Source organism: Penicillium lagena (genome assembly GCF_028827675.1).
Source record: "Penicillium lagena strain IBT 129212 chromosome Unknown utg000003l_segment0_segment0, whole genome shotgun sequence".
In the NCBI taxonomy this organism is placed as follows: Eukaryota; Fungi; Ascomycota; class Eurotiomycetes; order Eurotiales; family Aspergillaceae; genus Penicillium; species Penicillium lagena.
The window spans coordinates 525,327-550,289 of record NW_026623224.1 but is presented as its reverse complement, the minus strand read 5'-3'; the positions used below and the strand labels follow the sequence as shown (position 1 = coordinate 550,289).

Below are 24,963 nucleotides of genomic sequence, written 5' to 3'. Positions count from 1 at the left end.
AACAATTTCGACTTTTTCCTCCGCCAGAATTGCTCGTCTATAAGGCAAGATGGCATAGGCAAGGTTTTATTTCCACAAAAATAGGTGGAATTCCTGACGTAGTGCCGCCTACTATGCGTTCACGCAAAGATTTTCAATAGTGCCAGTTGAAGGATTCTGTGCCTGCTCGCAGGTCAAACCTGAGCAACAACCGCTGGTGTTCCCTTCACATGATTGACCGCCTATGGATAGAGAAATCTGCGTTAGACATCTCAGGATCCAATCTCAGCAAGGATGTACACATACTAGCAATGCAGCGGGCATGAAGGTCGTTAATGTCTCCTGCGTAGGTCAGGGCGGCCATGGCACCGAGCAAGATAACACTGAAAACCTTCATGTTGGATGTACGGTGTAAAGTATGAGAGACAGGAGGGGAAGTAGATAAGAGATTGATCGGGATCCTCCTGGGACGGAAGTGGCTTGATTTATATATCTGCTTGATCTGGCCCCGGAATCCTTTCTTCGCCCCAACTCAGCCCGACGATCCATGCAAAGTGAAGCCCATATGATTGGCACCTACATGAATTATGACGTTGTAGCTATTAGTTGGCTCTACAGGATCCTGGGCGGCGAACAGCAAATGATCACTGTAGACCCCCCAAGGATCCCCGCCCGAGATCGAGGGTATAAACTTGAATCGGATGGCCTAGCGACAAAGGGTATCTGTTCTAACGACACCGATAATGACGAGATATTCAATTATTGTTCATTGCAGCTGTCATATTGTTTGCGGTGCTGCGCGGGCTTCAGATCAGCTAGATACAGGCGGCACGTCCTTCCATAGAGAATCACAATTCCGCCTCATGTACCACATTCAGGGCTGTAATGTTTGATACCTATGATTTCTTATCTTTGCCTGCCAGCCACAATATTCTTTGGCGTGAAATTCTTGTTGTGAAATGCAAGGAGCCGCTCCGCTCGAACGCCCGAGTGACCGATATCATCGGCCAAGGGATGAGTACTCCGGTGGGTCCAGGCAAAGGGCGCTTGCTATTTTCATAGGAGAGCGGCCCCCTCGAATTCCATATGACATTAATAGTTCTTCCTTAGCGGCCTTCTGGACATACCCGCACCCTCCTTTCGCTGTACTTCCGCCTCTTCTTCGCCGCCGGTCGCGTGTCCACACTCCCCATCCCAGAAGGCGTGCACCAAATGCTACGTTTCGGCCACTGTTCGCACGCACTCGTCTTTCCGCGATCGCGCATCCCAGAATTAGTGGAACTACACCGAACAAATTATATTGGATACGTGGATGTCATCACGGAAGAGTTTGCCAACGCCAACGGGGAGACTCGGTAGGCGGTTACTCCGACTATTATGCAGCATGCTGGGCGGAGAAGCTCAAAAATGGCCAGCACAGACTCGGATGTTCTGCTGAGGCATAAGAGCAACGCTGAAATGTCGGAGGTGGAGAGATTTGTGGAATTTTGGGTTTGAGATGAATGACGTGAATGCATTGCGTGCTGAGCATGATGCTGTTACATAGTATGAGTCTGGTTGCCTCTATATAGATATGTATAATGTAGAAAGTAATTTTTTAATGTCTATTTCGACTTTTGACTTTGCAGAGAATAATGCGGGCGACCGACTTTAACACCCCTCACCCCCCTCATCCGCCGGAACCCTACCCGAGCCACGGTTGGAGACACTACACTGCAGTCCTTGAACTACTTCTCTTGAATCCCCCTCGATGACCGAACATCATAAAAATGACTGAACCGGAGAAAACAACTCTCTGTATCCTAGGCTGCGGTAGGGCACTGCCCTCTCTCCATGTTTCCCTCATACTGATTAACTTCAGGGAACCTGGGCACCGCCATCCTCAAAAGCCTGCTCATTCCGCCACCCAACCGAATGAATGAGATCCCATACAACCATGTTATTGCCTGCGTCCGCAGTGAGCCCTCAGAGATAAGACTGCGAACGAGTTTCGCTTCGGATCTATCCACCCTGTCCATTTCCCGTGGGAACACCCTTGAAGCTGTGCAAGCCTCCAGCGCAGTCATCCTCGGGGTCGACCCTGCCGATATCGAAACAGTACTGACACAGCCTGGATTTCGTGAGGCACTATCTGACAAGCTCCTTATCAGTATCGCAGCAGGCTGGACGCGCCAGCAGATAGAGGAGAAATTGTATGGCAGTGCCACTACTCTGGAGAATAGCCACAATCGCGCCTGGGTCGTGCGCACATTGCCCAACATCGCTGCACAAGTCTCACAATCGCTCACGGCGATTGAGATATCTGACCCTGCTGTCCCAGACGCATACATACAGGCTACGACGGCGATCTTCGAGCGTGTGGGCAAGCCGATCCATGTGCCTCCGCGCTTGATCAATGCGATTACTGCGGTGGGAGGGTCCACGCCTGCATTCTTTGCTATTATCTGCGATGCCATGATCGACGCCGCGGTGGCGGTGGGTATGCCTCGAGATATGGCGCACACGACGATTGCACAGGCGATGCAGGGCACAGCGACCATGCTCCAGGAAGGAATGCATCCCGGCGTGCTCAGAGACCAAGGCACATCCCCGGAGGGATGCACGATTGGTGGTCTGATGGTTATGGAAGAGGCGGGCGTGCGCGGACATGTTGGACGCGCACTTCGAGAAGCGGTCACGCTGGCCCGCCTGATGGAGACGACGGAGCATGTCAATGATACCAGACATTAGGTAGATTATAATCTATATGTGGGGTACTTTCCCCCTCATCTGCATAAGGGATTTGTCGCTTCTGTTGCTTTCCAATGCCTAGGCTGATTGTAAATTCGTTAGAGTGCAGATGAAATGCAAATATATATAACTGGTGTATAGAAATCGACGCACGAATAATTATATACCCAGGCAGAGGAAAAGCAGCGTGTATATACATACCTGTCAAATGCTTTCCCGTGGATACCAAAGTACAGCAGTAATGCCTTTGCTCAACGAAGACAGCTCTCACCAACGCCGTGGCTCCCAATCCAAGTGAAATTTGCTGAGCCTCTGGCAACTTTCCATACAATTGCCTACCTGAAGCCCTATTTTTTGAGCTATCAGTTGTATAGAATGACCGGTCGTAAGACGATCTCCGGAATTAGCGTTAGTTAATCAACGTACGCAGATTTCCTGCGACCACTGCCCTCTACAAAGATGGATTTCCCTACGTAACTTGCGTCATTCTACCGTGGAACGCTACCGTTGCACGCCACATCCGGTTAGCTGTCGATCTGCCGCGCTGATCCGAACTCACGAATTCAACACTTACAACCATCGACAATGGCCGACCTGAAACCCCCCTTCACCGCGGAAACCGCACAGAAGAAAGTGAAGATGGCTCAGGACATGTGGAACACGCAGTAAGTTTGATATCCATGTGGTTTAAAAAAAGACCGGTCTCATGTACTCCATCCCTTGCATTCCTCGAGCCCCGGGGCGAGTTCTTTCATTTGCCATCGCCGATCTGACATGCGTAATTAAAGGGACCCGCCACGAGTATCTCAGGGCTACACTCCGACCTGCATCTGGCGGAACCGTACCTCGTTCTTGTCCGGCACCGAGGCCATCATTGCTTTCCTCACAGCCAAGTGGAAGCGCGAGCGTAACTACCGTCTGCGCAAGGAGCTCTTTGCCTTCAGCGACGATCGCATCGCCGTGCAATTCTGGTACGAGTACCAGGATGCCGAGGATGGGATGAAGTGGAAGCGATGCTACGGACTGGAGGACTGGACCTTTGACCGCGCCACGGGCAAGATGCGCAAGCGCATGATGAGTGGCAATGATTTGGTGCTTGGACCGGATGGCAATGGCGAGGGCCGCTGGTTTGTGGATGGCGTCGACGTGAACACGGTCGCGATTGGCGAGGAGCATTGGTGATAATCTCGAAACTGCGTCCTGCACGTCACTCTTTCTATTTCGGTCCGATGAGGACTTCAGGGTGTGGAATGTCTTGAGCTATGAGCCCCTGTCGGAGAGGCCTATTTGGTTTTTTTTTGTTTTTTTTTTTTTGGGATAACCACCATCTCCCCCCCCTGCGCTCGTGGAATGTCCACACACGACAGATTGCCTGCCTCGATAATCACTAAGCTCATTGTGAATTCTGCTTTGGAGGAGAAAATTGGTGCGGGAAAAGACGGATCTATACTGGTCGGTTCGAATAGCTTCACCAATTGGGAGTGAGTAATTACGCAGTACATCAAAACACAAATCTAAGAAAGAAATGCAAATGTGATCTGAGTGTGTACATCGGGTGGTGCATTCCATGGGTGCCCGGGCAGAGCAGGAATCCCATCATTCCTGGCACTGTTGTGCTGCAGCATACCTCCCACACTACACCCACACTCTCTCACCCATCCCAACTTGCTCCATCTCGACGTTCCCATCGCACCTGCTCGACTAAACCCGACAACCTCGCCGTCGACGGAGCTTCTCCTTGGCCGTTCTCGTTCTTTGCTCGCCTTTCTTTTCCGCCCAAAGATGTTACGTTAACCAGTCTTGTGTCCTTCATTACCATCCCAAAGTCTGCTCGAGTCGATCCTTACCATCCTTTCGTTTAACACACTCCCAGCGGGTGTCAGTTTCTTCCTTCCCTCTCTCTTAATTTTGAGTAAGTATGATCCCATACCATGAAGAAACTCTTCCAAGTCTCAAAGCTAATGGACTAGATTTCCACGAAAAACAACAACCCCAATGTCCTCGTGAACACACGCCCTTACTTAATTTCGTGACGCTCACCTGGGAATGAACCAGATAATGCTGGACGTGAATGATCCCCACCGGAGGCGTCAACCCTTAACAGATGCTTCAAGCCGAATCAACCACCCCAAGTCCCCCAAGGCCACTGATACGCCAACTTCGCGGCTGGAAGATACCGAAATGAAGACTGCAGACAGAATGTCGGCGCTCATGAGTCCCACTCCCAGGGACAACAAAGAGAATCAGCGTCTGTCCGTGGCTACGGACTCTCACCATGATTCTGCTCGAAACTCGGTCATGTCGGCTGCGTCTATTCTTTCCAACAAGGGCAAGAGGAAGACCCACGTCGGCCCATGGCAGCTGGGACGAACCCTGGGAAAAGGAGCTACCGGCCGCGTGAGACTCGCCAAGCATGCTGTTACTGGCAACACGGCTGCTATAAAGATCGTGTCCAAGAAGTCGGCCGCCATGGTGCAGAGCGAGAGTATTGCCGCCATGGACCGCAATGTTGGTCACTATCCAAGTGGAGGGAATGCTCGGCAGATGCCTTGTGGTATCGAGCGTGAGGTGGTGATTATGAAATTGATTGAGCATCCCAATGTCATCAGTCTTTATGATGTGTGGGAGAACCGTGGTGAACTGTACGTGGCCAGACCTGATGCCCAACTTGTCATGAACTAATTTATAACAGGTACCTTGTTCTGGAATACGTCGAAGGAGGCGAGCTTTTTGATTATGTCTCCAACAACGGACCGCTACCAGAGGAGGAAGCAGTGCGTCTGTTTCGTCAGATTATTGCGGGACTAGGGTATTGTCATCGATTCAACATCTGCCATCGGGATCTCAAGCCTGAGAACATTCTTCTGGACGCACACCACAATGTCAAGCTCGCTGATTTTGGCATGGCTGCCCTGCAACCTGCCGGCCACTGGCTAAACACTTCTTGTGGAAGCCCGCACTACGCCGCTCCGGAGATTATCTACGGCCGAAAGTACCGTGGAGACAGGGCAGATATGTGGAGCTGCGGAATCATTCTATATGCTCTGTTGACTGGATACCTGCCCTTCGATGGCGGTGACCTTGCCAATACGCTGCGTCTGGTTAAGAAGGGCGACTACATCATTCCGTCAGAGCTGAGTGATGAGGCGGCCGATCTCATTCAGCGCATCTTGCAAAAGAGACCCGAGGACCGTATCAGCATGCAGAATATTTGGATGCATCCATTACTGACCAAGTATGAGAAACTGCACAATGCAATGGCCGACCACTTCATTGGTCCCCCACCTCCTTTGTCCGTTAAGGATTGTGGAGCGCCAGTGACTAGCCGACAAGATATTGATATTGATATTCTGCGAAATCTCCAGACATTGTGGCACGACGTCAAAGCCGAAGCATTGATGGACAGGCTGATGTGTACTGAGTGAGTTTATACTAATCAGACATTAAGAGCGATGCTAATTTTGTTTCTAGACCAACCCACGAGAGATTGTTTTACAATGCTCTGGTCAAGTTCCGGGACGAGCAGCTCGAGAATTATCAGGGCCAGCCACTCGAGTACTCCGCTAGTGACTACCACCACATCTCTCGCCCTGGAGGACGAGTGCGAAGGGGCCGGAGCCAGAACAAGCGGCGTTACCAATTTGCGGCTATCAAGGATCTTCCTCGTCACCTCAGCTCTGCCCAGGATCCCATGTCTTCGGGAACTGTCGAGAGCTACGACCCCTACCGATCGCCCAAGAATCGGATGTCTGCTGAAGCGCAGTACGCAGAGATTACTATCTACCGAGGTCCTGATGTTCCTATCCCCGACAAGGGCGAGGGATCGCCAGTGGTCAAGCCACCCCCCGTTATCACGGAAGAAGTTGAGAAGGAGGAAGAAGAAGAAGATGATGAAGCCGATGACCCAACAGGCTCACCATTCACAGTTCTTCAAAAACGGAAGCACAAGCCATGCTCCATGAAGTCGTTCCAGTCTTCCAAGGTCCCGCACTCCAGCTCTCGGGCTGCAGTCATGGCTCCTCGTTCCACCAGCTACCGGCGCAATGTTTCCTTTCGCCATGCTCGCAACAAATCGCAAGGCTCAACCAAGCCGAAGAGACGAAAGACCACTCCACATAACAACCAGACTGACCTGAAGCGTTCACCGAGCACGAGTAGCCTCCAGATGATGGCTGATGGCATTGAAGTTCCCGACATGCCCAGCAGCCCACCGCTCCCTGCTCAGCCCACCGTGGTCCGAGGTGCAGATGTCCGGGTTAAGAGTAAGTGCCGAGTTGGAAAAGTTCGAGATTCAGACATTACGTGGAAAGAAGAGGCCCGCAAGGTTTCGCATGAACTAAGCCAGATCTGCGAGGAGGCATTCAATGGCAGTTCCATTACGACCATGCGCACTGCCAGTACAGGTACGGGCTACGAGACTCCAGCAACTCCCATATCGATCACCAGTCCAGAGGAACGTACTTCTTCAACAGTCAAGGCACCGTCCGAGAAGAAATCCTCTGACAACCCGACACCCACACTCAAAGACGCTCCACGATCCTACAGCATCAAAGAGCTGGTTGAGACTCGCCGCAAGTTGGTTGAACACAGCAAGGGTCGAAAGGATAATATCCCCCAATTACTGTCAGGCGTGATCGGCCACCTTGATCGATTGATTGAAACAGGTGAAGAGGGAGAGTCCCCAGAGAAATCCGCAGAAATTGAGGTCGTCACTGCCCTTCCAGATAGATGTGATGGAGCCTCACATGACACTCTGCCGGTTATCAATGAGGAGTTTGCCAGCCCTGTTCGTGGAGGCAATGACTACAGCCCGAAACCTCAACAGAAGCCGCGGACATCTGCGCCGGGCCCTCGGCCCAGCGATCCCAAAGCAACCATTCGAATGGTGCCTCACAGCTCCGTGAAGTCACTCGACGAAGTCAAGCCATTGAAGATCCGCAAGAAGCACTCCGCCCAGCACCTACCTCCGGATGTCCAACATATTCTCAACAACAACAACTCCTCGGAACCCACCCGGCTACTCTCAACTGGATCTCGACACGCCCGCCACCCTTGCGGCCTGGATCCAATTGAAGAGACCCCGGTATCCCCCAAACGAACAGACAGCCGTTCAGAGGGCAAGAAGTGGACATGGTTCAAGCACCGTTCACAGACGGCCGACACGGCACCTGTACCGCCGCCTAAGGACAGTCAGCCCATCATCCCCAGCAACGGCACCGTCGTGATTCATCCACCCCAAGATCTTACCCCTCCCACTCATGATGAGCCCGAGGGCGAAAGAGAAAGAGTGGGAACCCGCAAATCATCCATGGAGCGATTCGGAGGCGTTCTACGCAAAACATTTATGGGCAAGAAGTCGAGTAAGAGTACTCAAGCAGCAGCTGCTGGTAAGTCAACCCCTAGACTAGTCCTTGATCAACCATATCTGACCCATCTTCATAGAGAAAGAGAAGGATTACAACAGGGACAGCCGTAACTTATCCATGCTTTGCAAAGGCATCACCGACCCAGACAGTTCGTTCGAAGGCCACGATCCTCAAAGTCCACCACTTCAGCACACCAAACGCCGCTCCGTCGCAAACCAGAATTGGTTCGCCCGTGTGTTCCAGATCAAGCCCGCTACCCGGGTCATTGCCCTGAACACCTCCAAGATCAAAGGCCGCAAAGAACTGTACAAGCTGCTCCGCGATTGGATTGAGTACGGTATGGAGGATGTGTGGATGGATAAGACCAACAGCGTTGTCCATGGCCGAGTCGGCGAGGTTAACTGTGAGCACACCCTCCCAGCCAATGTTTTGTTTCATGCTAACGTGTGGATAGTCCTCCGTCTTCGCGAAGTCGAGTTCACCGCCGAGTTCTACACTGTCCTCGAGCACGGCCGTCAGGCGAATCTGAGTCTCGTGCGCTTCAAACAGGTGCGCGGCGCTGCCTCGTCTTTCCAAAAGGTTGTAGATACAGTGCACATGATGCTTCGCCACCGCGGTATGATTGTTGAGGATCCAGTGCGCGCGAGGAAGATGTCGCGTGTCCTTGATACGGTGCCCAACCATTCTTGATCTTTATTCCTTTCAACCTTCACCCGCTTTTGCTTCCCATTCCATCCTGCGCATCATTCGACATTCACCACATCGCATCGCATGAACCAACTTCTGTCTCTCGCTTATCCCTTACTCTCACCCTCACCATCAACTAAAGTAGCATTGCTGCGTTCCAGCCCTGCCCTGCCTTGCCTTTCCTGCAAAATCAGCAAAAAATTGCCTTTATCTCTGCCATCGCATTTTGTCTGCGTCCCATTCCGCAATCCCCCACACTCGTTTATCTGGCCTCCAGTCTTCCAAACTACTAAACATCTATGTTGATATTTCCTTCGTCTTGCCCCCCGGTCTTTGATTTGATGAGCTCCCCGATGTTGGACCACCTCAGAGAAAGCTTCTTGAGAGCATGTCTGGCTAATTATTGTCGTGTGATGTTGGTATTTGAGATGCTGCTGGTGTTTGTATTGCGGTTTGCGTTTGAGCAATCCCAACACATCTCCATTTACCTCTTTCTTGTCTGTTTCCCCTTTCCTATGTCATTCTTCACCATCGATCCCATTTTCCTTCCCCATCCCAATAACACCATATCATTTCATATCTCCTATGTTTTCCTTCCTCTTTCCTTTCTTTTCCTTTTTTCTTCACTCACTTTTCTCAACCTCCCACATCGTGTCGGATCGAATGAGATCAGAGCGAGTCCAGACAGGCATAATGCTTAATCTCCTGTGCGCGAACACGTTTAGCTAGACTCGCATGTCATGTACGTTAGATTAGTCTTGAGATGAAGGTGGAGATGGAAATCCAGTTGCAATTTAGTAGTTTTGTCATTCGTTTTTCTATTGTGCAGCATAACTATCATCGATAGAATACTTGTGTGAGTAGCTTGGACTTGGGACTAGAGCTTGTCTTTGTTCGTAGCAAGCGGAATAGGTAGGGCTTGCCACGTGGTAGTGGGTTCGTTCATCTGCATCATCTATCTATCTAGCAATAAGATATAATCTTACTCTGTAAGAACCAGCGTAGAGAGAGAAGAGACACACCTGGTACAGAGAGAATACAAAAATTCGAGACAAACAATCCCTCCCAGAGGGTAGGTAGTCAAAACAGACCCATTGAGCGTAGATTAGAGACTACCAATCAAGAGACAAGATGAGACTAACTTCCGCTAGATGGACGACGACCCACTGTCTAATGCGAGAGACACAAGGCTCTGTTCCACTTTTCTGCCCCATAGATGGGTGAATCTTATACATGCGGTTAGTACTAACTACACAGAATAGGACTAGCATCGCAAAGCATGCTACTTGGATAAACCTCTCGGTTCGACTATTCGTCTCTTCATTTACACGGTCAGAATATGAGCGAAAGAGGAAAAGGATAATGAGTAGTGAGGAAGAGTCACAGTAGTGTAATGGTAATGGGTTAAGCAGGTGGCCCTGAGTTGTGTAGTATAGTAGTAGTAGTGTTGTGTTCAGAATGACGCACTCTCGTCAATCAAAAAGAAGTGAAAGTGAAGTTACAAACATTATAAAAAAAGCAGTAGAAAGATAAAAACAACCCAAAAAAAAGTGATCAGACAGCCTCCCGGATATAAGCAGACAAATGGAAAATGAAACAACGATAAAGCACACAGCCGACCCGGTCTTTTCGCGCGAGGCTACAACATAGCAGTAGAAAAGAAAAACAAAAAACCTATCCAAACCAGAAAGAAATATAGAGACAAGAGAGAGCCGAAACGGACTGACAAAACGTTCAGAAAAGGGAAACCCAGAACCGGAACGCAGCGCAGAAATGAAACTGAGACAAAAACAGATGGCCCCCCACCAGAAAAATGGAAAAAGTGCTGAGGATGTGGTGATGATATGGTGCCGCCGCCGGGGAAGGAAATATATGATGTAACGGTGCCTTGAGAAAGAGAGAGAGAAGGGAAGAGAGCAAAGGAAAAAAATAAAGGAAATATGGGTATGGTTTGGGTTAACTGATGCCACCACCCACTGGAGCTTTTGGTCAATGGAGAATGCTCAAGTTGCAAGCAAGCAGACCTCCAACGACACACACTCCAGTGGTTACTCGGAGAAAAGAAAATTCGTATGCCGAAAACCAGGCCCTGGAAGCTAGCTCTGGCCATGTCGGATTCAAGGTCGTTCGGCTGCTCGTAATGCTCATGGGTCCGCGTTTCGTAGCCTCGTATTCAGATCAAACCGCGCCGTAATGTTGTCATGTGCCGTTCCGTTCAACTCGTCTTTTCATATCGTCGCGTCCACCTGCGGGCTGACTTCTCGTGTGTTCGTCATATGCTTTCCACTTCGCATCCAACCGTGTGACCCGCACACGTTCGGTTTCTTGAAAATAATATTTCCCCTCCCCCCTTCCTCGCCCCTCGCACATCGACTACTGATTCAGCCCGCGGCGATTCAAGGCATTCAGCATGTCGCTGTCTGTGCTGGAGCGGCCGTGCGAATCGCCCGGATTGAGCATGTCGCGCACATTCAGCCCCCCGCGCGCTGCGCCGCTGGGCGTCGAGCTCGGGGGTGGGGTGACTCCTCCCTGAGGAGGCTGCATCGGCGGATACGGGGAGTTGGGGGATGCAGAGTGACGACCGTCGTAGTAAGCGGATTGCGGCGAGGTGCGTCGATCATGCGGTGGGGGGTAATAGGGAGATGGGGCGGTGTGCGTCTGATATCCTGGGGTGGAGCCGGCAGGCGTGACGGGAGCGAGATTGGTCGGGTCCGGGTACTCGTAGCCTGAGCCCGAGCCTCGGCGGCCTCCAGGGTGTCTCTGCGCGGAGAATCAGCAAAGGGGTCCAAAGAAAAGACCTGAGCGCGGGGGGAGGAGAGAGTTGTTGCCTTACCGGATCCGGTGGCATGGACGACGCAAGGGGCGGAGGGGCACCACCGTCCATGGACGGTCGACCGTACGGGGGTTGGTACATCCCTTGAGGTGGCGGAAGGGTCGTCTCCGGGCTTGCTTGGGGCTGTTGCTGGGGCGGCAGTGGCTGGCCATGGGCACCGTAGAGGGTCACCCCGGGGCGGGGGGCACCCTGATTGCGCAGATGAGGATAGGCCGCGTGAGCCGGGACGAATGCTTGCGCCTGTGAGGAGACGGGGGTGAACATGCACTCCTGGTTGAAGCGAATGCAGTTGCTGCAGCGTCCATCCTGCGAGGTTTCGAATCCGGAGCAGCGAATCTAGGAATACGTCTTAGCGTCTGCGCGCGCGCAAAGTTCCCGGGGGGGGGGGGGGGGGGGCAGTGGTCAAGGCGCATCAAAACACATACCTTCCGCCTGCGACAGTATCGACACGCGATCGCCGTTCGCTGCCGGGGCGCAGCAGCTTGGTAAACAACCTGGGGAGGAGGTTGGCCATAGACCTCGGGACGGTAGGCACCTGGCGGCGGAGGCAGGCGGTAGGGATCCTGGCCTTGGTGCGGGTGGATGGCAGCCATGTTGGCGGGTGGCGGGGGATATTGCGACGGCGGCGGATAAGCGTAAGCGCGATCGTCTGGCGGTTGAGGATAAGAAGATGGAGGGTACTGGGGAGGAGGCATGTCAGTCCGCCAGAACCGCACATGAGGGAGTAGAAAGACTCACCGGATACTGCGGAGGGTGATCGTCCGGCTGGCCGTGCTGCCACTGCTGGGGTGGATACGGTCCCTGTCGATTAGGGTCGTAGTCGGGGGGATGACTGGACATTTGTAGGTGTCGAGTCAAGAGAGAGAGAGAGAAGAGGGGGGCGGGAGAGGGGGAGGAGGAAGGGGAGAGAAGAAGAAGAAGGAAGGTGTCAAGGATGTTGTTGTTAAACAGGGATATGTGACGTGAGACGAAAGGGGAAGAAAATCAGATCGATAGTTAGTTTCGCTGTCGGGTCACGGCAGGGGAGTCGGGACAATGAGAGGAATGGCCAATCGAGAAGAGAAGAAAAGAAAAAGGAAAAAGAAAGAAAAGAGCCTCGGCGATTATGACGTGAGCGCAGCAGGCCGGATTAGGCGAGGCAAGACGGTATCGATAAGATGGAAAAAAGAGGATGGATGGAATTTTCTGATTGGGGGGCGTCAGCTGAACCGGGAGGAGGTATACAGCCCGCATATACCCTCCCCGTCCGCTGCGTCTTGTGATGCGATCCTCTCCGTCTCTCGCAATACTACGACGGGCCTCCAATCCTCCCGCCTCCGCTGTCCCTCCCTCCCCGTCCAATATTGGATGGACTTCGTCCTGGCCGGGCGGACACTGGGTAGGACTGTGTAGCGGTGAGTGGCGATCAGACTTCAGCTGACGAGTGGAGCCCTTTTCAGCTGTGTGGAGGCCCCTAAGTTCCCAGTGCTACAGCCCCGGGAATGGGACGCCCCAGGGTAACCTGCATTAGTGCCGCTGACAGGGGGGAACACCATTCATCCTGTACATACAATTCCAGTATACGGCGTACGTGCCACGGGCCGCTCCGGGCTTCCCGCCGATCTCCTGCATGTACACTTTGGGTATTGGGTAGTACTGTTCTTCGAGTCACCCGTCATCCTCTTGAGCGATCCTCCTCGACGATGGACTACACCGTCCACGACTAGACCTGCCACGTTCCCGGTCGGGCCCGCCGCCGTCCGGCCGTCCGCGTCTTTCCGCCCGCACCACGACTTTCAGTCCCAAGCAAACATTCCACGCCGGACTCCACCCGACCCAGCGCTGTTAGCCACTCGATCCGAAGGACTGAGCGTCCTGGCCCCCTCCCATTAACCCAGCTCGGCCCAACGCAGCAGCCCGACCGATGGACGTGTCTGATTGGTCCGTCTCACCCCTCCTACCCACACGGGAAGCGCGTCTATCACCACCGGGATGGAGCCCAATGACTGCACTAATAGGCGCAGCCCGCATGCGATGTTGGTCACGGGAACAGGGAACACCAAGTGTCGGTGTGCTTGCTCGTGTGATGTGTGCTTACAGAGAGCTGTTGCGCGGGGATTGGTGGTCTCAACCGTGGGAGTGTCTCAAGTGACACAGCCCTTCAGTCAGTGGATGGCGTGGGAGAATGCATTATGTCTGGTCGGTCGCCAACTCTAATAATAAGGACATGGCATATGCTTCAACGGCTGCATGGCATCCCCGGCCCAAAGGATCGCGGGTATCAGTATAAGTAGGGCCTGGAACGGGTTTAGGCCCGGGTGATGAGATCATGACCTTGCGCAGTGCCAGGCAGTGAAGACAAGAGAATTAATGGTCATATGGATTCGCACAGGACTCGGCGGTTGCTTGCATGGTAGATGACATGCACGCCAGGGCTCTTTAACCTCCGGCAGCCTAACCCGATACACTAACTCGAATGCTGTCAGAAATCTAAATCCCGACGCAACTAACACTAACCCCATTCTCCGCTCTAGCAATCACTAGTGAGTCCATCCACTCCAGATACTATACGACAATCTAATTCCAGCTGTCCACGACCTGGTATGTACAGTGCACATACTACCGAAGCCCCATGATTTCCTCCACCCCAACCCCAGCAGAAAACAAAGAGTCCGAGTCATAGACTCTCGCTCTCTCCAACCATCCCGCCCAGCAAACCCATGTAAAACATGAATCCACAATAAACCACGCAAACAACGGGCCGGAGCGCCACACCAATGCACGAGCGGATCGGGCCACTAATGCCCGACGAGGAAGGTCCTCAAATCCTTTCATCCGTCCGGACTATTTAAACACAAAGTGGGGATGAACCAGACATTGTCACTGCCAGAAGTTTGGTTGTGCTGGGGCGGGCTTGCCCGACCACGGGCCGGGAACGGCGCGACGCGTCCAATGTCCCAGGTGGCGAAGGTGGATGGATGGGTACACGGTATCCGTGGATTGGGTTATTGGGATTTACTTCGGGGAGCGTGGGTGGGTGGGTGTGTTTGTGTCTTGCAGATGCAGGCGGGTAAGGGAAAGGGAAAATAAGACGAGTGTTGGCCAAAAGGTAAATCGCTAGACTAGGCAGATTTTTTGGCTTTCGCTATGTGATTGGCGCTGTTGCACGGGACAGCATGAGACCAAGGCAGCCTCTTGCTGCTAGCGGGGGTGGAATGTGCAGACAGCGAGACACTACTCGCATTTTAGTACATATTACTCCTGTAGACAGCAGGACATAGTAAGTGCCAAGTTGTGGATGCCATTCGGTTGCGTGTGTGTACTCCGTACAATCAATCAATATCAAACAATTCAGTAAATCCCCTGAGTTTCGTTTCTTTCATCAATGGTCCGGCCGGACCACGCTGTTGAGATAGGTCACCTGTTGACAAGCGGTCAGCGAGACAGAAAAAAATATGTGACGGCTGCGTAGGCAGTCAGCCACGCTGATTCGGCGGCGGGGATCAAAGGGACGCGGTGGCTAGCTCAGAAGGGAAACGGGCTAAAGCGAGAGGGGGCAAAAATCGGCGGCAGCTTGTAGCAGCCTAAGCCTTAGACAGTGGTAGTAGAACAATACGTACCCAGGGCTCCATGATGCCCACCAGATCCGCGATGCGCTCCTGTGCATCATCCGCGCTCGTCAGCACTGCATCCGTGACGGGCCGGCCGAGCGTGAAGCTGCGAAGTCGGAGTAATTGGATGTTCTTGTTGTCGGCCTCGTAACCCTTAAAAGGACAGACACAAAAAGATTAGCCAATCATAATAATCGTCAGAAAATCAGCTGAAGGAAGACCTTGGCTCCGGATTGAACCATGGAACCAAAATAGCCGGCGTCAGCGATAGAGCAAAAAATTATTATTGTAGGTGCCCGACACGCCAGCCTGACCCAGCGCCAGGGAACACTGGTCTTGTGCTAGACCCCGAACACGGGGTCTGCCGCACCCGTGCGTCGTGTCGTGTCTCTCTTGCCACTCGGGGCTCTGTTCTGGGTCGACCACGAGCTCCATCGGGTAAGATGTATTTCCATGACACTCATGTGAAGAGACAGCCCAGAACTCTATCAATCCGGTCGCATGATGGTCATGACTGCCGAGATGCGCCTGCCCAGCCCGCGAAGTCCCGGAGGGTATGGTCGGCGGCACCAGCACCAGACGGCGCCGAGTCCATCAAATGAACGCAGCCAGTGCAAGAAGAGGGGGGGAAGATAACAGAAAGAAACAGACAGATAATGGAATTCCATACCTTTGGCTTGGTTTTGAGCGCAGAATCCCTGTTATGATATGCAAAGGCCTTCACGACCGCGTCGTCATCATCCGCGACCCCGTTGAGAAACTCGCGGCGCATCCCCGGCGCCCGGAGCAATTCTTTCCAACGATCTGCGTTCTCGTCGATATCCTCGCGCAGCGCTGCCAGCGAGTCTGCCTCCGGGTGCCAGAGGCCGCCGCCTGTTCAGACGATGGTCAGCCGCGATGCAATGCTCATATACCAGACAGAAAGGGGGCGAGGGCATGCAGATGAAGAAGCCCAATATGTTTTGGGCCATCCTGTCTAGTTCTTGCGGCATCAAGGGCTAGGTAGGGTTAAGGATCACCTACCGACAAAGCATGACCCGGGCTGGAAATGGACATAGTACGCAGCATAAGGACCCTTCTTGCCCGTCCGAGACCTGCTCTATATATAAGGGGCTGCTGTTGGGTTGGTTCAAAGGGATACTCACCAGGCAGCGGAAAAATGAATCTATTCGTTCGTCAGCCCTGGCATATGCGACACTAACGGCTCATCACAGTAACACAAGCATGCATCTGGGGGTGATCACAGGCAAGGCAGGGTTGATTGGTTGGGATACAGCACTGCACATACCTTGTACGGAAGAGGGTTCTTACTGAATCGAATATCTCTGTATATGCGGAAGACCTGGATGCAAGCGATATTAATGTTGTGTTATGTTGGGCTTGATAATAAGCAAATCATACCAAGTCCTTGACAGGCAGTTCGGGGATCGTAGCATCCTTCTCGCTGATCTTCGGGGTCAGGGACTCGACGAACGTCTCCCAATCCTTTTTTGCTGCGCGGAAATCCGCGTCATGCGCTACACGATCGATCGTCAGCTGTGTTGTTGATCTGCAGGTGAATGAATGCCTGTCACTAACCTTTTAGCCATGGCCGCTCGTTGTTCGCCGCCAGGTCGAGCAGGAACAACCGCGTGTTGGGATGCAGGGTCTCGTCGCGATATGGCACGCCCCCGGCGTCTCGCGCCTTGGGTTTCGCGATGAAGACCTCCTTGCCCGGGCCCAGCCCCGTGGTGACGCCTTCGCGCCACAGCTCTTTACCCTTTAAGGCATCACGGTCGTGGTCATCCTTCTTATTCTTCGAGCGGGGCGTCTTCTTGGACTCGTTCTCCTTCTCGCTGTCACTGACCTCCGGCTCCAGCTCTGGTTCAGGGTCGGATTCCTCCTGGTCGTCTAGAGGCTCCTCCTCATACACCGACCCTTCCGACTCTTCTTCGCCTTCCGACTCGTCAGAACTGTCCCCCTCGAAGTACTTGCTCTTCCGGGCCGTGGATTTCACGTGCGTGCCGCCTGCCAGGTCGGCGTCGGACTTGGCTCGCTTGACTGTGTGCGACGCGGACAACCTGGCAGAAGCGCGCCGTTTAGACGCCGCAGGCGCTACTGGCCGCGACTGTACGGGCGGAGACGACCGACGAGGCATTGTCACTGGGGCTATGTTTTATATCGGGCAGTATTTTGGCTGGCCGCCTTGTTTATGTATTGGCCAGTAGAAAAAAAGGAATTTCGCAAATGTGTTGTTGTTCACCGCAATAATATCCTAGTTATTCGCCTAGTAGTCGCACTGCTGTAGCGATGACCCTGGTCCCTAGAATCCGACGCGATCAGAAAATAAATCAAAAAACAGATAAGCTCCGACACGAAGGGGCCAGCTAGCATACCTTATAAACCGGATTCTTCGTATGTAATCAGTAGTGCGACCCGCACCGAACTTCTTTTTTCCGGACATCAACGCCAACGTCAAGTCATGTACATGTACATGTATGTGATTTGATTTTGTTTCTGGTTATCTCTAGAAATCACTCAATCACTCAAGCCACTTCTGAAAAGATAGAATGGAGAGAGAAAGAGCACAGATCCCACCTGCCTTCCAGGCCCGCAAGACCAAAATCCTATCCGAGCTCTCCCTTCCAGACACGGAATACACGGATCTCTCGCCCAAGGGCTCCGTGGACGAGGGCATCAAAGATTTGATCCACGATATCAATGCACTACCAGGTCTGGTGACGACGAGCAGTTGTGCCGGGCGCATCAGCGTGTTTCTGGAAGGGCGCAAAAAGCAGCAGCAGCCTCAGCCTCAAACGCTGCAGCCGCAGGAGGACGAAAGCCAGAGACAGTTCACACCCTCCGGGGGTAAAGGCGCTGGGCGATGGTTGTATGTTTCGCATGATCCACTAGTCCAACCCGAAGGTCAAGGGCAAGATCAATCATTGCCATTGCATGCACTGTTCGGGATGCGGCCGGGGAATGGAAAGCCGCCGTTGAGGAAATCGGATCAAGCGCTGCGCTTGGTGCGGTTTTCTTTTGAACCATTGGTATGTCTTGTCTTGCGCCTTATCCATTATTATTCAAAAGATGGATGGAAAACTCACATCCCATCCAGATCCTCCACATCATGACAGCGACGCTCTCCCACGCACAACCCGTCCTGTCCGCAGCAACGAGCTCCGGGTTCCGCGAAAGCGGCCTGCAAAGCCTGCGCTGTCTCGAAGGCGACGAAGGACCTAGTCCAGTCGTCGGTGTGCGCTCGGCTGGTCTGTCACTGGAATCTGTAATTGGGTATTGTGATGATGATAACGACAACGACAACGACAACGATGAGCATGAGCATGAGCCCATCGTGCGCAGCCTCGTCTCGGAGGAATATCTCGCTATGCTGGTTGCCATGTCTAATGAGCGATTTGGGGTCAATTCCGAGCGGAGAGAGGTTTCGGAGTGGTTTGATATCCGCGTTTTCCGGGGGGGGATGCGAATAGGGGGAAGAAGGTGGCGCAATGGGAGGATCCTGATGTGAGGAAGGAAAGGAAGAGGGCGGAGGGGTTGGCAAGAAAGAGATTGCTGGAGGAGCAGAAGCAGAAGAAGGCTGCTGGGATGCGGACGGAGGACGAGTCTTTAGATGATGTAGCGGGTTTGGAGGGTGAATATAATCATACTTAATGTCTATCCGTGTAGAAGCTGGAGGTTCCCCAGATCTAGACATCTACGAAGCTGTACGTGCAGAAAAACATTGTTAGACGTCGATTGATAGATCTACTTCATCCTCTGTTATCCCCAGCAGCCGCTTGGGTGCTCCATGCAAGTTAGTTCCACGTTCAACCAGTCTCTCCTCGACGCCGTGGTGTCAGCATCAAAGTCAGTCAGGGATTCACAGTACAGGTCAGCAAAGTGCTCCCTGCAGCCAAGCCAGGGAACTGACAGGGGTGACAAGTATCTCAAGATGATAGAAACAAAAAGTGAATTAGGGAGAAATTTGTGTAAATACGAAATTTCGAACCAATTTGGGTGTGGGAAATGCGCAATCCATACTCGAGAATCGTTGTCGCTCGTCGTTCCTTCGTTGCTCGTCATTCGCTCATCGCTCATCGATCATCATTCATCACTCGTCGATCTCGTCGTGCTTTGGTAAAACAATACTGTCAGCCATCACCACTTCCCGGAGGAACTTCCCGAAGACGGGTAACGGTGGTGCATGCTCTGGCCGACCTGGCCGATCTGGCCGCTTGACTGGTGTGCGTAAGTAGGAGACGAAATGGAACCGCGCGAGCGGTGCATACCAAATGGGTCGGGAGGGGGATTAAGGCTTTGACAAACGTACGGCGACGCCTGGCTAGTCTGAGGGCCAGGCACATTAGGCACATAAAGGTTGTCAGTAGAACTGCTCGTAACGGAAGTGGGAACCGGAGGGAACATCCACACATGGCCGATTCCACCCTGCGAGTTGTTATTTCCCTGGACGTTATTGTGGAGGCCAGAGCTGAAACCAGATGAGCCGCGGCCAGACGAATCCTGAGAGATGCTGTACAGGGTAGCAGAGACCGAGGTCGGGTCAGAAGAAGTACGGGTGCTGGTAGGCTGAACGAGGGGGAGAGAGACACCGCCGCTACCACAAACAGTCTTTTGGCTGTCAACCGACTTGACCGGGGAGGTTGTCGACTTGGGAGCGGTACCAATCGAAGAGGAGACGGCGGTCAGATTACCGCTCAGGTAGAGATAGCCGGTGACAACCATCTCGCGCATGACACGGCGCTCGTAGGCAATGGCGTCGATGAACCTCTTCTCCTTTGCAACAACTTCATGCCACTGGAACCAGACTTTGCCATAGATCTTCATGAGGTGCGGGTTGTGGTGGCGCTGCTCAAGGCCATGCGTGTTGGTGACCGGAACTCGGCCGTTAGCCATCAGGTTGGCGTAGTACTAGTGTAAAGAGTCAGCTTGATCTTCGGAAAGGAACTAGGGAAAGCATACCGTGAGGGTAGGCATGTTGCCATTCGGCAACAAAATCAGTGAGTCAAAGGGGAAGTAAACCGAGTACTCCCAGTTCATGTTTGCCACAATGTCGCGGCACTTGCCGAAGATACCAAGACTGTACTTCATGCGAGGATTGAAGACGGGACAGCTGAGACCTGCCAGGACAAGTTCACGGACCAAGCGGTCATCAAGTCCGACCGTTTTCTCCTTCTCCATGCGCTGAACCAAAGCGAGAATCATCGAGCGCAGGGTGTCGTACAGCTTCTGGCGGGCGTGGACGGTGTACATGTTGGTCGCGTGCCACGGGAACTACAAAATTTAGCGGGAAGCAAGATTAACAAGAAAAACCAGACATGCCTTCCACAGGGTGCTGATAATAGACTCGTAAGTGCGCTGGGGCACCTTGGAGGCAAACGAGCTCTGGATGTAAGGATTAGACTGTGCAGACAACATAAAGAAAAAAAGACGTACACGTTGAGGCGCCTCAGCATGGCGGAGCACACAGAACATCTCCTCGTCGGTGAAAAAACCCTGGAATCCAGTCGACCACCAGTCCTTATTTTCCTGCAGGACTGGCTGTCCGTCCACCCACTTCATGCACTTGGCACGGGGAAACAGAGCCTTGAGGAGTTCATCCTGGCTGCTCATGGCGACCTCGACGTGACGATTGCCCATGCGGGGAGAGCGGCCCATCTCATGGACGCGATTGATACGAGTCACAGTCTCATTGGCGGCAGCAACATTGTCAAACTCGACGAAACAGTCCATGGTCTTACCCGTGGAACGCTCCATGATGATATGCACCGAGCATCCCTTCTGGACGCTGATGACTCGAGCCGAGCGACCGACAAACTGCAGGACTTCCTGACGGGTGACGGTGTAAGGAATCTAGAGGGCTATTAGCATACTTATCAGAGATGGAAAGATCTCGGAGAGTTTACGTTGGTGATGATGATGACTCCCCAGCGATGGGGGCCAAAGAGGTGAGCGTTGCTTCCAATAGGCATATTTTCAGCGTGGACGACCTCGTCGAGAGATAGGTCAGCAAAACAGGCCATGGCAAGATTCTTATCTGAAAGTCGGATATCCGAGAGACTGGCAAGTTGTAGTTTCTCGAGAGTTTTCTCAGTCAAACGAAAGTCTTCTTCCACAGCAACTCTGGCAGCCTCACTTGCAGCAGTGCCTTCAGTAGATGAGGATGAGGAAGAGTAGAAGGTAGGAATATGAGGAACAGGAGAGTGGACTGCTGTGACAGGCTGCTCCTCGTCTTCGAAAAAGATGGGAGGGTAGCTTGCCAAGGCAGGTTGATAAGTTGGAAGAGGATAAGAGAAAGAACGGAGGTGAGTATCTTCCATCTTGCCTGGTCAGTGTTGATATCCGATTTAGGAAGGGGGCAGAATGGGCGGTAGAGGAGGCGGTAGGGGATGATTGAGCAAAGAAAGAAGGCAGGCAGAGAGAGAGAGAGAGAGAGAGAGAGGAGAGAGGGAGAGGGAGTGTGTGTTTGTGTGTGTGTGGGAGAGAGAGAGAGAAGAAAGGAAATGGGAAATGGAGAGAAGCAAACAATAGAACATTGGAAGTGAATGACATGCACAGGAAGTGCAGGCAACACACAGCTCACCCCTAGTCAGTGGATTGCTAACAATACGAGGGGAAATGGTTCACACGTTTCTCTGTTTGATTGCGCTATACAAGAGAGAATGTATTCATTCGAAGACCAGCAACGAGTACACAATTAATCAAACTGACCGGATGTTAGTAAGAGGCTAGTATCGTGGTAAACACAAACACTCACCGGAGTCAAGAAGGATTCAGCAACAAAGCGAGCCCGAGCATTCAACTGCAATAGATGATTAGTTCGACGAACGGGACTCAGGTTCAAGGGAGGTTACGAACAAACAGCTTCAGTTCCGACACCTCCTTGTCCACATCCTCCATGAACTGGAATCGGTGGTTAGCATCCACATCTATCCAACAGGTGAAAGCATGCTTACCTGGATAACAAAGTCCACCAACTTGTGCTTGAGCAGCATCTCTGTGTGGGTGTTGGTGATCAAAAAGGAGATGTCATAGCCCTATCTCGAGTCAATGGGGTGATGTCCTCTCCAAAGCTATCCAACCACATACCTTGACGGGCTTTCGACGCAGAATAAAGAATGACTCGGCGCGTTGGGTGAGGAAACGGTCGAACTTGTGTACCAGGATCTGCTCGATCTCATCCGCTGTGGAATCAAGGTTAGTCGGGATGCCTCAGATCATTGCGGGATGACACATACCCTGCTTGATGCTGATGCTGATTCGCACACTATTGACCGATGGTTCAATTAAACTGAAAGGTGTTGTCTTGTCAGCGTGTCTTCTTGTGTCATCGCCAGATTGTTTGGTCATACACTTTCTCATTTTCGTTCCTGGAGATGTGTAAAGGGTTGAGAATGAGCTCCGGAGAGCTTGCAGCTTCAACTTCCGGCACATTGTCTATAACCCGGTCAGCCAGACTTGTCCGTGGGATACTATGTCCACTAACTCACGTCGTTCAGATGTCTGGGACGCGAAGTTGGAGATGGCAAGGGCGGCGGTAAGGGACGCGCGGACGCATTGAAGATAGGGGCGCAGTGATTGAGACTGGAGGGTATCAGCAAGATTCACAGGCTGGACATGCGGCCAGACCTACCATTGTGCAGACACAGCGATCAACCAGGCAGGCGTGGTAGTGTCGAGGGGGAGGAGGTGATGTTCCGCGGGGCGGTGACGAAGTTTGGTGTGTTTGCACTGCCCCACGTAACATCCACTCAGCAGCTGTTTACTCTTCTCTTCCCTTCACCATCCTTATTCTTATCCCAATCATGGCTGCGATACCAAGTAGGTGCTCGATAATGTCTCTACTGATGCTCTAATTGACACCTTCCCAGTCATCGTCAAGCACGCGGGCAAGCGCCACGAGGTCGAGCTCGATCCCACCTCCAACGGCGAAACCTTGAAATACCAGCTGTTCTCCCTGACCGGCGTCGAGCCCGACCGCCAGAAAGTACTGGTCAAAGGCGGCCAGCTCAAAGATGACACCCCCTGTCCTCCCTCAACGCCAAGCCCGGCCAGACGTTCATGATGATGGGCACGCCCTCCGGTGGCGCGGGGTCTGTCGAACTGGGGAAACCAAGGGAGGCCGTCCGGTTCTTGGAAGATATGACGGAGGCAGAGATGGCTAAGCAGGAAGGTGCCACACCGGCCGGTTTGCAGAACCTGGGGAATACCTGCTACCTCAACTCCACCCTGCAGACCCTACGCAGTGTCCCCGAACTTCAGCAGGAGCTTCTCAAATACCAGTCAAGCTCTCAGCCCAGTCAGGCAGGGCTCTCCGACCTCAGCAGTTTTGGTCTGAGTGGATTGAGCAGCTCGAATGACCTGGCAGCCTCCCTGCGGGACCTGTTCAAGCAGATGTCGGAAACGCAGGAGGGCATTCCGCCACTGATGTTCCTCAATGCGCTACGTACGGTTTTCCCGCAATTCGCCCAGCGGGATCGCAATGGTCATGGATATGCCCAGCAGGACGCCGAAGAGGCGTGGTCGCAGATCGTTAATCAGCTGCGCACCAAATTGACCATCAGCGACGGCGAGGGGGAGTCCGCACGGAAGACTTCGTTTATTGACAAATATCTCGCGGGCCGGTTTGACTCCTCCACTGAGTGTGACGAGGCGTCCGGCGAGGAACCGAGCAAGACCTCGGATGTCTTCTACAAGCTTGATTGCCACATTGGCAAAGAGACCAACCATCTCCAGGATGGCATTATGGCCGGCCTGGAAGAACAGATTGAGAAACAGTCGCCTTCCCTGGGGCGCAATGCGGTTTACACGAAGCGCTCTCGCATCTCCCGGCTGCCCAAGTACCTGACCGTGCATTTTGTCCGATTCTTCTGGAAGCGCGAGACCCAAAAGAAAGCCAAGATCATGCGCAAAGTGACCTTCCCGCACGAGTTGGATATCGTCGAGTTCTGTACCGAGGAGCTCCGGAAACAGCTCGTTCCCATCCGCGACAAGGTGCGTGAGATCCGCAAGGACGAGGTGGACGTGGAGCGTTCTCGCAAGCGGCAAAAGCTGGCGCAGCAGCAGGAAGAAACCCAGAAAAGGAACGAGGCCGAGTCCGGCGGCAGCATGGAGAAGGAGCAGGAGCCGATGCAGAAGAAGAAAGCCTCCGAGGAAACCAAAGCCAAGGCCGGCGACAAAGACGGTGACACCGCCATGGCAGAGAGCTACAAAACCGACGCAGAATATGAGACCGAGAAGATCGAGGCGATCCGTATTGCTAAGAAGGAGTTGTACGACCTCCTCGAGCAGCAGGGTAGCGCGGATGGCACCAACCAGTCCGGTCTATATGAGCTCCGCGGCGTGATCACCCACCAGGGCGCCAGTGCCGACAGCGGCCACTACACTGCATACGTGAAGCAGAGCCGACCGTCGGCCGATGCGCAGACGGGCAGCAAGCGCCGCGAGGAAGGGGAGGAGAAGTGGTGGTGGTTCAACGATGATAAGGTGACGGAGGTTGAGGCTGAGAAGATCGAGACTCTGGCCGGCGGTGGTGAGTTATTTTTTTGCCCTTTTGCTAAGTATCTTGCTGACAATATTGCTTCCAGGCGAGTCCCACTCCGCGCTAATCTTGCTGTATCGTGCCATTGAGCTGCCCACGGTGGAATAGCCCTGGCCACAGATATGTAGATGATAGACACGATGTGCACGAGATGGCAATGTTGATGCGATGGTACCATGGAATATAGATGATTGGACGTTATCATCCATGAATTCATGAACAACTTCCGTAATACACTTA

The 24,963-nt window shown here is 52.9% G+C and overlaps 9 protein-coding genes across 9 annotated transcripts; 5 read left to right on the top strand and 4 right to left on the bottom strand.

Annotated features, from left to right (window-relative positions):
- Positions 1-1,748: 1,748 nt before the first annotated feature.
- Positions 1,749-2,709, top strand: N7510_005354 (pyrroline-5-carboxylate reductase family protein; the record flags this gene model as incomplete). The annotated part of the gene is made up of 2 exons (XM_056977280.1): positions 1,749-1,791; positions 1,841-2,709. The coding sequence occupies 2 exons, from the start codon at positions 1,749-1,751 to the stop codon at positions 2,707-2,709; spliced, it is 912 nt and encodes a 303-aa protein (XP_056833312.1).
- A 585-nt stretch (positions 2,710-3,294) lies between these two features.
- N7510_005353 (nuclear transport factor 2 family protein) lies at positions 3,295-3,891 on the top strand (the record flags this gene model as incomplete). The annotated part of the gene is made up of 2 exons (XM_056977279.1): positions 3,295-3,374; positions 3,498-3,891. 2 exons carry the CDS (start codon positions 3,295-3,297, stop codon positions 3,889-3,891), a joined length of 474 nt encoding a protein of 157 aa, XP_056833311.1.
- An 876-nt stretch (positions 3,892-4,767) lies between these two features.
- On the top strand, positions 4,768-8,765 carry N7510_005352 (serine/threonine-protein kinase; the record flags this gene model as incomplete). The annotated part of the gene is made up of 4 exons (XM_056977278.1): positions 4,768-5,351; positions 5,402-6,130; positions 6,181-8,096; positions 8,152-8,765. The coding sequence occupies 4 exons, from the start codon at positions 4,768-4,770 to the stop codon at positions 8,763-8,765; spliced, it is 3,843 nt and encodes a 1,280-aa protein (XP_056833310.1).
- A 2,370-nt stretch (positions 8,766-11,135) lies between these two features.
- Positions 11,136-12,435, bottom strand: N7510_005351 (Zn(II)2Cys6 transcription factor domain-containing protein; the record flags this gene model as incomplete). The annotated part of the gene is made up of 4 exons (XM_056977277.1): positions 11,136-11,522; positions 11,596-11,931; positions 12,021-12,275; positions 12,334-12,435. 4 exons carry the CDS (start codon positions 12,433-12,435, stop codon positions 11,136-11,138), a joined length of 1,080 nt encoding a protein of 359 aa, XP_056833309.1.
- A 2,521-nt stretch (positions 12,436-14,956) lies between these two features.
- On the bottom strand, positions 14,957-17,322 carry N7510_005350 (DUF2461 domain-containing protein; the record flags this gene model as incomplete). The annotated part of the gene is made up of 7 exons (XM_056977276.1): positions 14,957-14,995; positions 15,195-15,338; positions 15,856-16,058; positions 16,209-16,284; positions 16,474-16,527; positions 16,587-16,702; positions 16,764-17,322. The coding sequence occupies 7 exons, from the start codon at positions 17,320-17,322 to the stop codon at positions 14,957-14,959; spliced, it is 1,191 nt and encodes a 396-aa protein (XP_056833308.1).
- Positions 17,323-17,734: 412 nt separating this feature from the next.
- Positions 17,735-18,836, top strand: N7510_005349 (tRNA wybutosine-synthesizing 3 family protein; the record flags this gene model as incomplete). Its single annotated transcript, XM_056977275.1, has 3 exons — positions 17,735-18,214; positions 18,283-18,617; positions 18,656-18,836. The coding sequence occupies 3 exons, from the start codon at positions 17,735-17,737 to the stop codon at positions 18,834-18,836; spliced, it is 996 nt and encodes a 331-aa protein (XP_056833307.1).
- Positions 18,837-19,322: 486 nt separating this feature from the next.
- N7510_005348 (uncharacterized protein) lies at positions 19,323-21,502 on the bottom strand (the record flags this gene model as incomplete). Its single annotated transcript, XM_056977274.1, has 5 exons — positions 19,323-20,093; positions 20,145-20,456; positions 20,496-20,567; positions 20,619-21,035; positions 21,089-21,502. 5 exons carry the CDS (start codon positions 21,500-21,502, stop codon positions 19,323-19,325), a joined length of 1,986 nt encoding a protein of 661 aa, XP_056833306.1.
- Positions 21,503-21,879: 377 nt separating this feature from the next.
- N7510_005347 (actin-related protein 2/3 complex subunit 4 family protein) lies at positions 21,880-22,818 on the bottom strand (the record flags this gene model as incomplete). The annotated part of the gene is made up of 9 exons (XM_056977273.1): positions 21,880-21,888; positions 21,940-21,984; positions 22,041-22,085; positions 22,139-22,219; positions 22,272-22,366; positions 22,421-22,473; positions 22,535-22,619; positions 22,673-22,766; positions 22,816-22,818. The coding sequence occupies 9 exons, from the start codon at positions 22,816-22,818 to the stop codon at positions 21,880-21,882; spliced, it is 510 nt and encodes a 169-aa protein (XP_056833305.1).
- Positions 22,819-23,246: 428 nt separating this feature from the next.
- On the top strand, positions 23,247-24,812 carry N7510_005346 (ubiquitin-specific protease UBP6; the record flags this gene model as incomplete). The annotated part of the gene is made up of 1 exon (XM_056977272.1): positions 23,247-24,812. One exon carries the CDS (start codon positions 23,247-23,249, stop codon positions 24,810-24,812), a length of 1,566 nt encoding a protein of 521 aa, XP_056833304.1.
- Between the last annotated feature and the right edge of the window lie 151 nt (positions 24,813-24,963).